At 41.5% G+C, this 12,939-nt stretch overlaps 1 protein-coding gene across 1 annotated transcript in view; it reads right to left on the reverse strand.

The window, feature by feature from the left end:
• Positions 1-1,363: 1,363 nt before the first annotated feature.
• The window catches only part of APC2 (APC2, WNT signaling pathway regulator), a 57,903-nt gene continuing 46,327 nt past the window's right edge, over positions 1,364-12,939 (reverse strand). Inside the window, exon 15 of the mRNA XM_018564450.1 lies at positions 1,364-7,329. Coding sequence (XP_018419952.1) covers positions 2,175-7,329 — 5,155 coding nt within the window. The 3' untranslated portion in view covers positions 1,364-2,174. The remainder of the gene's footprint in view (positions 7,330-12,939) is intronic.

Raw genomic sequence — 12,939 nt, forward strand, 5'->3', positions numbered from 1 at the left:
AGATTTAAATAGATTGGAACGGAAGCTAAATTATTTTTCCTTGTTTTGTATAGGGTATAGGAGGGGTATAACCACTGTCAGCTTTTTATTGCCATATGTGTCCCCTTGGGGAGATTTCCCTTCACTCCCTGTCTGATAGCCACAACATAAAGTGAAAGAAAATCCCTCTAAAGAATGCAAATCCTGGTGGTCAAGGAGGGTCACCAGAACTAGGCTCCCCATTGGAGGATTTCCCATCTACTCCTGTTCTGAACATTTCTTTCACTTTCAGTGCTAACGATCACAAGGACAAATAGAAAGGGTGAATCTCCCTAACGGGGACACAGACAGCATTAAAAACCTGATAGGTGTACTAATCCCTTCCCACTCTATCAAAAAAAAAAAAAAGAAAAGGTTTGGCTTAAAGTGACATTAAAGTCAAAGATTTTTTTCCCTCCCCCAACGTTAATTAAAGCACTTACCTTAATCCGATCTTCTTCTTTCCTGTCATTTTCATCTGTACCTCCAGCGCTGCTGCCGGTTTCCGATTCAGTGCTGACTCCTCTGGCCTTGCTGGCACTTCCTGTCCCACGGTGTCTGCATGAAGGGTGCACGCATCCATAGACTTACCTTGCGTCTCTCCTCGTCTCCCGGCCGAAAATGTGAACTGCGCATGCGCCCGCCCCAAGATGCTTTGCGGCTGCCCGAGAATTTTCAGATTGTTTTTTTTTTTTACACTTTTTGCATATATCAACTGCTTGCTAGCAGTAGATATATGCAAAAATACCGGAGGGTTTAATAACCCTTTAATTTGCACTTTACAATAACAAAGTAGATCCCTGAAAATGATAATTAGTCATTCATGAAAATGAGTGACGTTAATAAAGCCAACAGAACACACCAGTAACTTTCATAAATTGCAACTTTATTTTTACATTTCATATAGAATAAACAAAATTGACATTTCTACTACCAATAAAATAAAGCTAAAAATAATGAAATGCAAAGCTGCTGCTTTGTGCTAGCGTTACAAATGAAGCCTTGATCCTTGACAACCTCCCTTCTGCACACCTCCAGAGCTTTACACCATTGATCCATGCTAATAAGTAAAAATCAGGAGGAAACATCATTGCATAACCTGTGCAATAATCATATTGGCTGCAGATTGGGAGCAGTGTGTACATTTGCTATGTGTCCTTCTCAGTATAATGAAAGTGAACTGGTCTGTGTTTCACAAATTAGGGTATGACATCACTTTCTAGACTTGACTATTTAAAGATAGAGCATGGTATTCTACAAGTGACAAATAAAATTTTAAAAAGCTTGGCACATGGGATACTTATTTGTATACCATAAAAGAGCAAAAACAAGCAACAAATGTTCCAAATGTACAAAGTTTAATGTTCTTGGGACTAGCAATATTCATTTACTCTCTTTAACATTTGTAAAATGTAAATAACTGTAATTTGGCAATAGGGAAGAAGGATTGCTGAAGCATTTATAATTTCATTATCGTTCTGCAGGTTTTGAGCAAGTACTCATTTCTGCCATTCTCTGGTATCTCCCCTTTTATTTTTAAGCTGTGCTATGGTTATAGTACATAAGGGTGTTTGAAATGTGTATAATCATGCAGCCTACACACAGATTAAGGCTTTGCTTTAAAGCATTTTCAGGTTTACTCTTAACATTCTTAACAGGTTTACCGATTAATTCAAGACAACATGGTATCTTAAAAGAATGGCTTTAGAATTTGAAATGGGAGATATGCAAAATGTATTGTGGTTACCGAAACATCTTACACTTTTGCTTTGTACTGGTATGAAATATCTAGCAACAATTTAAATATGGTTGGAGAGCCTTTTCTCTAACAAACAAGCCTTAATAGTAAGCTTTTGCATCTAAAGCTTACATGGCAGATTGTTGTTTTATTGCCAGTTAGAACAGATTCAGATTTGTCAGTATTCATAAAGTGCCAAAGTCATCTGCATCAAAAGTCTATGATGCGACCACCTCCCAAAAAGTTGAAAGATGGTGCATGTCTCATTTTCAACGTGCACTGATTTTCTGGGTCAGCAGCAGGTCAGTAAGGAAGCAAGAAGCCAAAATATCCAGGTCCTGCAAACTGGAACTTGACCGAATAATCTGTGCAATTTTTACTGGAGCACCTTTAGAAAGCTTGTTTTCTGTCTCTGCAATCACTCAATAGTTACTTTACCAGCTGCCTCCTTTGCCGCTGTTACAATAGGGCTTGGCACATAGTTAAATGGAGAAACTCTTGCTGCCCTACTAGGGGAGCTGTGTCTGCTTGTGGGTAAGTTTACAACAGATAAAGTCCCCTTTCCTGACTCTGACATAACTGTTGAGTTTATGCTGGTCCTGTTTCTGCTTTCTATTGTAGGTGAGGTACTGGAGTTGGTCTTGGTTATGTTGATGTCTTCTGTCTGAACAACAGCATCGCTTGTTTTCCTTCGTGGCTCACCATGCTCCTCAGAAAGTGGCAATGCACAAGCAGGCAAAGTGCTTCTTAATATATGTGGGATATCTTCATCACGGATCCTTCGCCAAGTTGCTCTCCCCGAGCCAGGAGAAGAGTCAATCCTTGGAACTCTTTTATGTTCATTTTTTGAGGTACCATGGCCTGGCTTTCCCTCTACACGTGACCATGGAAGGTTAATATGGGGGGAAGAGGAATATCTTTTGAAAGGCTCTGGTGGAGGTGGCATGTTTCGAACAGGGAGTCGGGATGGACTTTCAGAACTTGTTCTTCGTGGTGGGCGGTTTGGGGTTGGTGGAGATTTAGGTTTGGGAGATTTGTGTGCTTTAAGTTCTTCACAGCGGGAAGAACATAGAAAAACTGCAGGTAAAGCTGCATTGCTTTGGGGGGGAGCTCTGTGTTGTCTCCGTGATACAGACAAATCAGAATGTTGTCGCTTCATTCCTCCTGCTGATTCTTTGATAAACGTTAACTGACGCAGCATTCCGGATTTGTCAGTCTCACTGTTTCGCACATGATTGAGATGACCACTCTGGGCAATGGGCCTTTTGCTGGGGCTCTGACGAGAACTAGCAATTAAGGATTCCATAGTTAGTGGGGATGGACCAGGTGAGGCTCGAGGACTTGGTTTCCTCATGTATGGGATTCGTACAGGAGACTTCTGTGTTTTATTACCAGGAGTCTGAGGATTCTTGACTCCTCTTGACTTTGGAGAAGGTGGGGTCACTGGAGATTGTGCTTTTTGAGAAGGCGTGGAATTCCTAGATAAGTTGTGAGATGGCACAGTACTGATACGAGCTGGAGGTGTTGCACTTCTTTTTGGCAAGGAAATCTCCTCTGCAACATCAGGAGATTTCCCAAGGCGGTGAAGACTCCGAGAGCGCATAGAATTCGTGACTTTTGTATCTTCCTGAGATTGGTTATTCTGGTAGGATTGCCTGCTACCTGTTGCTTTATCTTGTGCTGGCATGTAGATCACTGTCCTCCCACGAATTACCATGGGAATATTAGAAGCTTGCTTTTGGCCTTGATTAAACACTTTTCTTCCTCTGCTACTTCTCGAGCCTTCACTACTACTGGATAGCTGACTCGAAGTTCCATTTCTGGAACTCAGAGACCTATCTCTGTTTTGCTTGTGCTGTCCATACAAACTCTGTCGAGCAGAGACAGAAGGGCTAGATATAAGGGAGTCAAAAGATGGACCTCTAGAAATAGCTGAAGATTCTCCAGAAATAGAAGCTGTAGCTTGATGTATCCAGCTGACTATTGAGTTAGCACCTTCCTTAATTGCTTCCCAGTCCACACTATCTAGATCAGACATGTCTTCACCTTTTTGTGTCTTATCCCTAGATGTGATGAGCTGAACATCTTTTTTCTCTTTATTTTTAAGTTTGTGCTTTCTTTTCCAGGTTGAGAGCCTTCTCCTTCTGGGCATCACTGAAGAGCTTGTTTCTTCATCTGATGTGTGGTTAGCTAAAGAGTCTTTTCTCTCAGCACGATTATTAGATGTCCAACCTTGTTGCCTAGTGGAATTTTTAACTGATTTATCCAACTTACTCTGGGTGCTTACAGGCTCTATGTCACTGAGAGAGCTCATTGAAGAGCTGAGAGAGTAACAAGGCAAAGGTTCATCTTCTATAAAATTACTGAACTTAGATGTAGACAAATTGTTTTTACTTACAGGTTCCTTGGCCTCTCGCTTTGTTGTTCCAGAATACTGATGTTTTCGTGGAGATTTAGATGGCTCAGTTTTCATCCTCTGAGTATCTTTACTTGAGTTTATCAAATTAACATCATCCTCAAAGAAGCAGTATACTGCTTCCTCTGTCGGTGTAGTGTGACAAAAAGACTGGAAAGCTAAATTCCCATGAACATTTTCTCCTTGCTTTATGTCTAGTCTCAAGGGACCAGCTGAAGCAGATACCCTCCCAGCACTTCCAATAAATTTGGAAAGATTTCTGTGGTGTGTTTCAGTGCCTTTTATTGCATCTGCTGTTTGATGTGTTTTCAGTGTATAAGCACTGTTTGTAGATCTGCCAACTTTGTTATTAATTTTTGTTAGGCCTGCAATATTATCTGTTGAAAACAGTGTTCTTTCTTCTCTCTGATGATGGCTATCTAAGATGGCTCCCAGATCTCTCATTTGCATTCGGGTACTTGGCCTTTGTCTGAGGTCTTGACTTTCTTTCAAAAGGTACTGCAAAGTTTCATCACTAAGAGAGGCTGCACTAGAAAAGTTCACAGGTGTTCCCTCTGCTGAGTCTGTGAAAGAAGAGTCGTCATTAATTAAATCTTTTTTGGAAGGAAAGCCTTTATTTACTGCCAGCTGTGTGTGAGCAGGAACTAACATGTAAACTGGTAACTGAACTGGTTTTTTGGTCTGAGCATTCAAAAGGTGTCCAGAAAGCATTGATGTTTTCATTTTACACAGCTTTGTGGGCATAGCAGAGTTGATACACTCTTTTAGAATGTCAATATCATCATCTGAAACGAGATCAATTTCCGATTTTTTCATAAATCCCAGGATTCTTTCTTCATGACTGTCTCCACATTTTTCATGTGCTACAAAGTTCAAAGTGTTTTTCTCAGGAAATGGGGGGATAAGTTTAAGTTCCACATCCTTTTGGATATAATGTTCATGCAAGGGCAGAGCACTTAAACTGGATGCACATGAAAAGTTTTCTGTAGGTTTTTCCACTGTAAAGTAAATCATAGAGTCAATGTCTTTTGGAATCTGGAACCTTTCTTTGAAATCAGTTATCTCCATGAACTTCTTCACATTGTTTTCCCACTGGATGTTAAACTGACTAGCCTCCTTTTCTAAGTAGTTACTGGGGTCAAAGCTTGGAGTTTTGCTTCTACTTGGTGGCATGGTCTGTCCAGGGCTGTCTGGCAACTCACTGGGGCTTATTGTTCCACTGATCATCTCACTACATGGATCACTTTGAATTGAACTAGCAATGGAAGGACTCTCAAAGCTCCCTAAAGAACTGACTGAGCTGCAACGACTCATCACTAATGGTGTCTCCTGAATGTAGTTTTCTGAGGAGCTTGATGGTGTCATATCTTCATTCCTGGAAGGTGAAAGGTCCCGGAGGAAATGTTTTTCCGGCTTTGTTGGGGGAATAGCAATAGGCTGAGATGAACTAGGAGAAACATCATTTTTCTCCATCAGGTTCTGCCTAACTTGGCTGCACTTATCAAGATCCATTTGGCCATCCTCTACCTCAAGAATTTCCAAGGAAGAGTCACTGTCTATCTCATTTTCACTGTGGCTTGGACCTTCCAAGAGGTTGTCTCCAGATGAAAGGGAGGATAGGGAACTACATCTAGAAAAACATATTGGAGTTCCTTCAACTGCATATTTTTGCAGCGACTCTTGCTCTCCATTTGAGGAAGAGTGAGCAGAGGTTGATTCTAAAGCTTTTGAAACTGAAACTGTATCCGAGGTTTGTGATGGGAGCAGCCAAGCTTTTTTCTTTATGGAATGTGTCTGATGCAAAATATTTCCAGCCAATCCTGTCGCAGTCTTTGTTAAACTTTCGAGTCCAGAAATATGCTTGTAAGAAGGAGAAAGTTTTATTGTATGCACAGAAGTGTCTACAGGAAATTTGCTGCTGGTATTATCTATAGTTGGTTCTTCTGCCTGTTCTATATCCATGCTAAATCCAGGAATAGATAGGTGTCTTTTTCCAGAAGTACTTTGTTCACGCTGTTCTTTTTTGTTCTGCTCTTGTTTAACGTGACCATCCATGTCATTTCTTTCATTCTTTATGCCAAACATATTTTTTAAATCAAGTCGACTAGGGCGTTTTTGATACCTTTGCAGATCTTCCCTGTAATCCATGAATGCAGCTTTACTGCATGGTTTCATATGTTCTCTAGGACAGTATCCATCACTTGTACTTCCACTGTTCAAACTATCATTAGAGAGACTTGTGTAAGCTGTTTTCAAGCGCAAAAGGGCTTGAGCCCTGCTTAGGTTTTCTCTCCTTACTAAGCCGCTGTTGTCGGAAAGTCTACAAGGAGAACAAGATTGAGCCCTGGCTTCATGAAGCTCATCAGAGCCATAAGGCCAGTCAACACAATGATCCTCGGAGCTAAGACTGAAACTGTCATCAGAGGAAGTGTGCATTGTGGAGATATCTTCTACTAATCGTTCTATTTTTGCCACTGTAGAACTAGCCAATTTTTCAGCAATGGCAATCTCATCTTGCGACTTCTTGTGATCTGGTTTAATGCTGCTGGCTTTCTCTGTATCTAGACCCTTGTTCAAAGACACAGTTCTTGGCACAGTCTGCCCCTGAGTAAAGGAGGAGTTTAAGTACATTGAGAGTACAGAGGAATTCCCTGTCTCGGCACTGACGGATGTGTTTGGTATTTCATCATCATCAAAGCAGCCAGAATCTGAGGCATAATCTTTTACTAAACTCTCTATGTGACGTAAAGGGCCCTTAATAGGTTGAGGTTTTAGTCCTTGTTTATCCATAGAGTCAAAAGTTTCAGCCAAGTGCTTAGCATCAAGCTCAGCTTCCAAAGCTTTCTGCTTTCTCATGTATAGTGAAGGCATGCAGGATCCTGGTGAAATTACAGAAGCATCCTTATATTTTAGAGGCCGGTGTGCGAGCAGGTTTCTCAAAGCAGCTGCACTACCCATGGCAATCATCTTGTGTTTGGAATGGATGAGATTGCGTAGCATACTGACAGCGCCCAGATCCCAGAGTAGTTCCTGATCTTGTACACATCTAGCAGATAGATTCCATAGTGTCCCACATGCATTGCTAACAATAGTCAAGCTGTGAGATTTCAGGTGCTGCAGCAAAGTCTGGAGACAGTTGTGCTCCCGCAGGATCTGCCTGTAAGACAACACAAAATAATATATTTTATTATGTTGTTAACAAATTCTATTTTTCCAGAACTGGCCATCATTTAATTAAGACTACTGTTGATATATTATGTAATTATAGTCATTACAGTAATCAGTTCGTTTCTGTGCATTTTTCTAACTTTCAAAATCACTGTAGAGCCAAATAATTATTTTGGTGGTCAGTAAATAGACCATTATTGGCCACAAAAGATAGCTGCTACTAGCAACACAATAAAGATGATATCTATCAAGCTCCTAGATCAGATGGTGCCCACAAATAAGGATCATATATATGCCTAACAAATGTGACTTGTTTGGATTTGCTGTCAAATGTGACACCAAGGTGGGCAACATTATCTACCACATTTTTGCAACCAGTGTTGTGTATGTACATAAACCTAGCAACAGGCAACAACAACTCCCATTTGTCAAGTGTATGCTCCTGTGTGATCCTGTGAAGCAGATGAGGAAGGAGGGGAAAAGCATAGACTAGGTTGAACCGATCGCACACAGTTACCAGAGTATCCACTGAGAAGGCACGAGGATACCTTGTCCTGGCAACAAATATGCCCAGTTTGTTGTTGAACCTGTAAGCCAGGAGGTCCACATCCAGAGATCCACACCTGAAACTGAGGGCTCCACCTTCGGGTGCAGAAACAATTCTCCTGCATCCAGACATGGACAACTGAACAAGTTTGTCTGCCAGTTTTTCACACCTGGAATATGAACAATGGTCAGGGCTAGAATGTGAAGTTCTGCCCAAGCAAGAATCTGGTCTGCTTCTCTTTATGCTGCATGACTTCTGGTGCTTTCCTGATGGTTCATGTTCACTGCCGTGGCATTGTCCAACTGAATCCTGGTCAGGTGACTGCAGAGTGGTCTTCTTTTTTCTGGGAAAAAAGGGTACTCTTTCCCCCTGTGACCTCAATGATGTAAGAGTTAAAGGAGCCACCAAGAGGCATTGCCCCGCAAAAGGCATCCTCACAAGGCACTTCTTGCATGGAACACTTGACCCAAAGGATCCTTCACATACGTACTGAAAGGAGGCTCATCTTGGATTTTGGAGGGAAATATCTGCTAATCCATCAACACAGAAGGTGGCAAACAGACATGGTCCTGACAGCAGGTTGCATAGCCGGACCTGCCAGAGAGAACCGAGCCTTGAGAAGGGTCTCTAACCTTTTGTCCACAGGGTCCTTGAACACCAGGACATCTTTAACAGGAACTGTTAAGTTTTTGTTAAAGAGAAACTTCACCCTATCTGTAATTTTTTTTCTGCTCTTACCTGGTTTGCTGGGTTATCCTCAATTAACATACTCACAAACTCTACGAATCCAGCATTCTTCTGTTTTTATCCATTGTTCCCTCCTCCACACCAGGTCCTGTGCTACCATTTTTCTTTCTGACGTCATCAGAAGCCGGCTATTGACGTGCATCTGGTCTGCCCTCCTCCAGTGCATATTAGTCCTCCTCCAGCATCATGTAGAAGCTCTGAGGAGTCACCAGGAGCACGAACACATAATTCTCACCTAGGCGAGAATAGAGGCAGGGGGTGGGGTGGAGTGAAAAAAAGTCAGCTTTTCACCATTGTGAAGGAGGGAGGAATACAGTGAGGGAAAGTCTATCATGTGAGTGAGCTTGCAAAATATTGTCAGGGGAATTAGAGGCAGATGGGAACTATGTCATATGTAAATGTATTCCAAAATGTTACTATGATATCAAAATGCATCCTCTAAATCTGTGGAATCTTTGGAGTACGCATGTGCCACCTCCTTTCTCTGTTATAGGTACATCTATCTTCTGTAGGGATGAGCTGTGGGTTCTGAAAGATCATAAATTTGACCCGATCTCAAGGCATTCGCAGTTCGGGAAAATGGCAAACTAATATGGCCATTCACCAATATCACAATCATTCTACATTTCTACCATGCTCACTGTGCTGTGTTGTGGTAAACAACTGTGAATTGCAGTGTGTTTGGGCTCAATAATATTGTGGGCACATCACACTAAGAGAGCACCAGAAGCATAGAGGGAGCGGATAACAGGTGCAAAGACGAGCAATTGCCATTTATGTTCCTGCACCTGCAGTTTACTGTCAAGTGGGCTTGAGCGATGAGGAGGGTGAGAACGACAAGCCGGAAGGCTGTACCTGGGTGCCGGAAATTGTAGATGAGGAAAGTAAGGGAGAGGCACAACATCAGTGAGGCAAAATTTCATCCAGGGACAGCTTGCTCAGGAGTAGAGTAGCATCCATCCTATTCTACCGGATGGCACTGCCCCACAGGTGCAGGCCACTGTTATCCACCGGGCCCAGGGGCGTATCTATCACGGGCAAATTAGGCAAACTAGGGTGGCCCCCAGGCAGAGGGTGAGCAGAGAGGACAGTGGGCGGGTGAAGGTGCGATCAATGTTTGGCTGCTTATCTGCTCAGATGTCTCAGCAAGGACACTCTCGAAAGCACCTGAAATGTGGCAGATGCTCGGACCGTTCATGTCTCAGGGTCCGATGAGGAAGACGCAGCTGTTCACAGTGAATGGATGCAGCTTCCTCATCAGACCCTGAGACATGAGTGGTTCACTGTCAGCGTGGGACATTACCTTCTTGTCCCGATCTTCCTCTCTTGCCTCCTCTGTATGCTGCACAGCCTCCCCCTTCCCCTCTGGTGCCTCAGCCCCAACGGAATGCTTCCTCCATCTCCCCAGAGGACCGTCCACTGGGTTTCCTGACAGCGATGAGAACTGGAATAATAACAGCCAGGCACACGTAATGCATCGCCCACCAGCCAGCCAGGTGAGAGGGCAGAGGTCAAATACAATGGTGCCACGCTGAATGTAATCATGATCAGTTTCAAGCTCCACGGTCACTGACGGGCAGAGACAATGAGGATTTCTCATGCGGCTGCAGCTGCTTGTTTTATGTGGATTTTAACTGACTTATGTAAGTAAGATTTTAGATAAAGGTGTTTTAGTTTTGTATCAGTGTACACTCGGGGCTGTTCATTTGTTTTGTATATGAGCATCAGAGTTAGTGTGATTGATGAACTTTTCAAGTTGCCATTGATCCGGTGTGGGGACAGATTTCTAAAAAAGGAAGCCATTGGAAGAGCAATTGAGTGGCATTAAAGGTACCTTCCTGCCTACCACAAAGGGATATGTGCTATGTGACCTTGGAGCATGTTTCCCTGTGAGTGTGAAGGAATGGTGGTAACCACCTATAAAACATCGTTAGAAAGATTGTGCACTTGGCACTGCAGCTTACATTCACATTAATTCACTATTCACTGAATGCTGTTGGAGAGATTGTGACCTATTTATTACATTGTATGTTCACATGATTAGTATTTGTTATTCAGCACCGCACCATTGTATTTAATTTTGACTTAGTATTTCACTAATTTTAGTGCTCGCAGCTTAAGGGTTATTGGCGCAAAGTGTCATACACATTATAATTTTGGAGGGCAGAGATAAGTGTGCAATAGGAGGAGGAGTGATAAGAGGGGTGTACAGAAGAAAGTGTGGGTTTGGGGAGAGGGTACATTGTTATTTAACAGACTGTGCTGAGCTGGGATACAGAGGCATTGAGCTAGTATGGACAGCGGGACCAAAGTATAAGCTCCATTGATCCAACAATCCAATAAAAATGCTACAAGGGGGCAAAAAAATGCTACAAGAATGGCTTTATTCCACCACTCTGGTATCCTGATCCACAGTTTTGCCTCTCTGGTCGATTTGTATCCTGGTTTGCAGTTCCGCTACTCTGGTCTCTTGGAATCCTGGTTCAAAGTTCCACCACTCTGGTCATCTAGTATCATTGTACTCAGCTCCACCGTTCTAGTACACCTGGTATTCCGGGAAACCTATCCTTGACCTCCATCAACTGCTCCAGTCTTGCCTGGTATCCGGGTACACAATGATGCTACTCCAGTCTTGCCTGGTTTCCTCTTACACTTGCTGCATCAGTATTATTCTGGTATTCCAGAACACAAGTCCTGAAATTCCAGTTTGCTGGTACTCTATATGCCACTCCAGTCACACTGCTCATAAGTGCTCTCGGGTACTGCTGGAGCTTCCTCCAAATCTGTATGCTGTGTGTAATATTCACTCCAACTGATGCAACGCTGAATATGCAATCTGTGCAACAATGTGGATTTTTGGGATGAAAATCTGAATGCTGTGTGTTTTTTAAAATGCAGCCCATTCCAGCTGCTTCAATGCAGTCTATAGAGACTGTAATATATTTATTCCTTTTTCTGTGAAAAAAACTTTAATTTGGATTTTTAAAGATGGAAACCTGAATGTTCTGTTATTTGCTTAACTGCTAAAATATAAAGTATGTACAATATTACTTCCTTTTTTTCTGTCAAATATATACACTGTACAATATTTCTGGCTGTTGACTCTTGAATACACTTACATTTTTCAAAGAGACACACCGCGGGGAAACGGTGATAAACTCCACCTGTAATCATTTTGTTAAAAAAATTAATGTGCCCTCTATGGAGATCTCACAACAAGATATAGTTTCACGGAACAATAACTTTTAATTACACATTTTATAACCAACTTCCACAGATACTATCAAATATGTGTACTTAATGTAGTGTCTGTGGTTATAAAATTTGTAATTAAAAGTTATTGTTCTTTGAAACTATATCTTGTTGTGAGATCTCCATAGAGGGCACTTTTTTAACACTTTCATTTTTATTCCATGATAAAATTTGTCTTATCTCTCCCTCTTAAGCTGCCCACACACCTTACAATTTATCTGCAGATTTTCTGTGGTCAGATGGAAAAGGTGCAACAGATTCCTCCATCTGCACTTAACTGTGTGGATGGAGTAATCTCCACCTGGGCCAATCTGTTGCACTTTTTCCATCTGACCACAGAAAATCTGCAGATAAATTGTAAGGTGTGTGGGCACCTTAACAATGCAGCCCAGTCACGCTGCTTACCTAGTTACCAGCTGCTGTGCTATATGTTTGCCAACTGTTTCTGAAATATGGCACTTTAATTTTTATTTTAGTTTGTGGTTTTGAAATATTCTTGTAGATCTGTTTTGACATTTTAAACTTTTAATACAGCATGGGTTCTGCCAAAAATGAAGATCACAAACTTTACTATGAAACAGTATTTATCACTGGCCAATTGGTATGAAGTTGATAGCTTTATAATTATTTTGTAAGAGTAAAATGCCCTATAGATCTGTTGTGACTGCTACTTCATTCAATTTACTATTATTGTTAGATTTAAAAAATTTCAGGTGTTGTAGCCCAAACGACCTAAAGAGTCTTTTTTTTAACTAGTTTAAATTAATCACATTGGGATTTTTCTGCTGTATTTAAGCCACACAATAATGTTAAAAAAAAATGACGCATGCAAAATATGTGATGCCAGAATATGGTGTCATTCGTGTTGTCTGTAAAAATCGTACTGTACTATAACACAGCCTACAGTTTAAATGCATTGCTTAAGCATGTATTACAAAGGAATGGTGTTTTCCCCATGTAGCCTTAGAAGTCGCATAAATAGGAGAACCCTCTCCCCACTGAATGATATATATATATTTTTCTTTTTGTGTATATATATAATATATATATATA

This window comes from Nanorana parkeri, unplaced genomic scaffold (genome assembly GCF_000935625.1).
Source record: "Nanorana parkeri isolate BGI_ZX_2015 unplaced genomic scaffold, ASM93562v1 scaffold751, whole genome shotgun sequence".
Lineage (NCBI taxonomy): Eukaryota > Metazoa > Chordata > Amphibia > Anura > Dicroglossidae > Nanorana > Nanorana parkeri.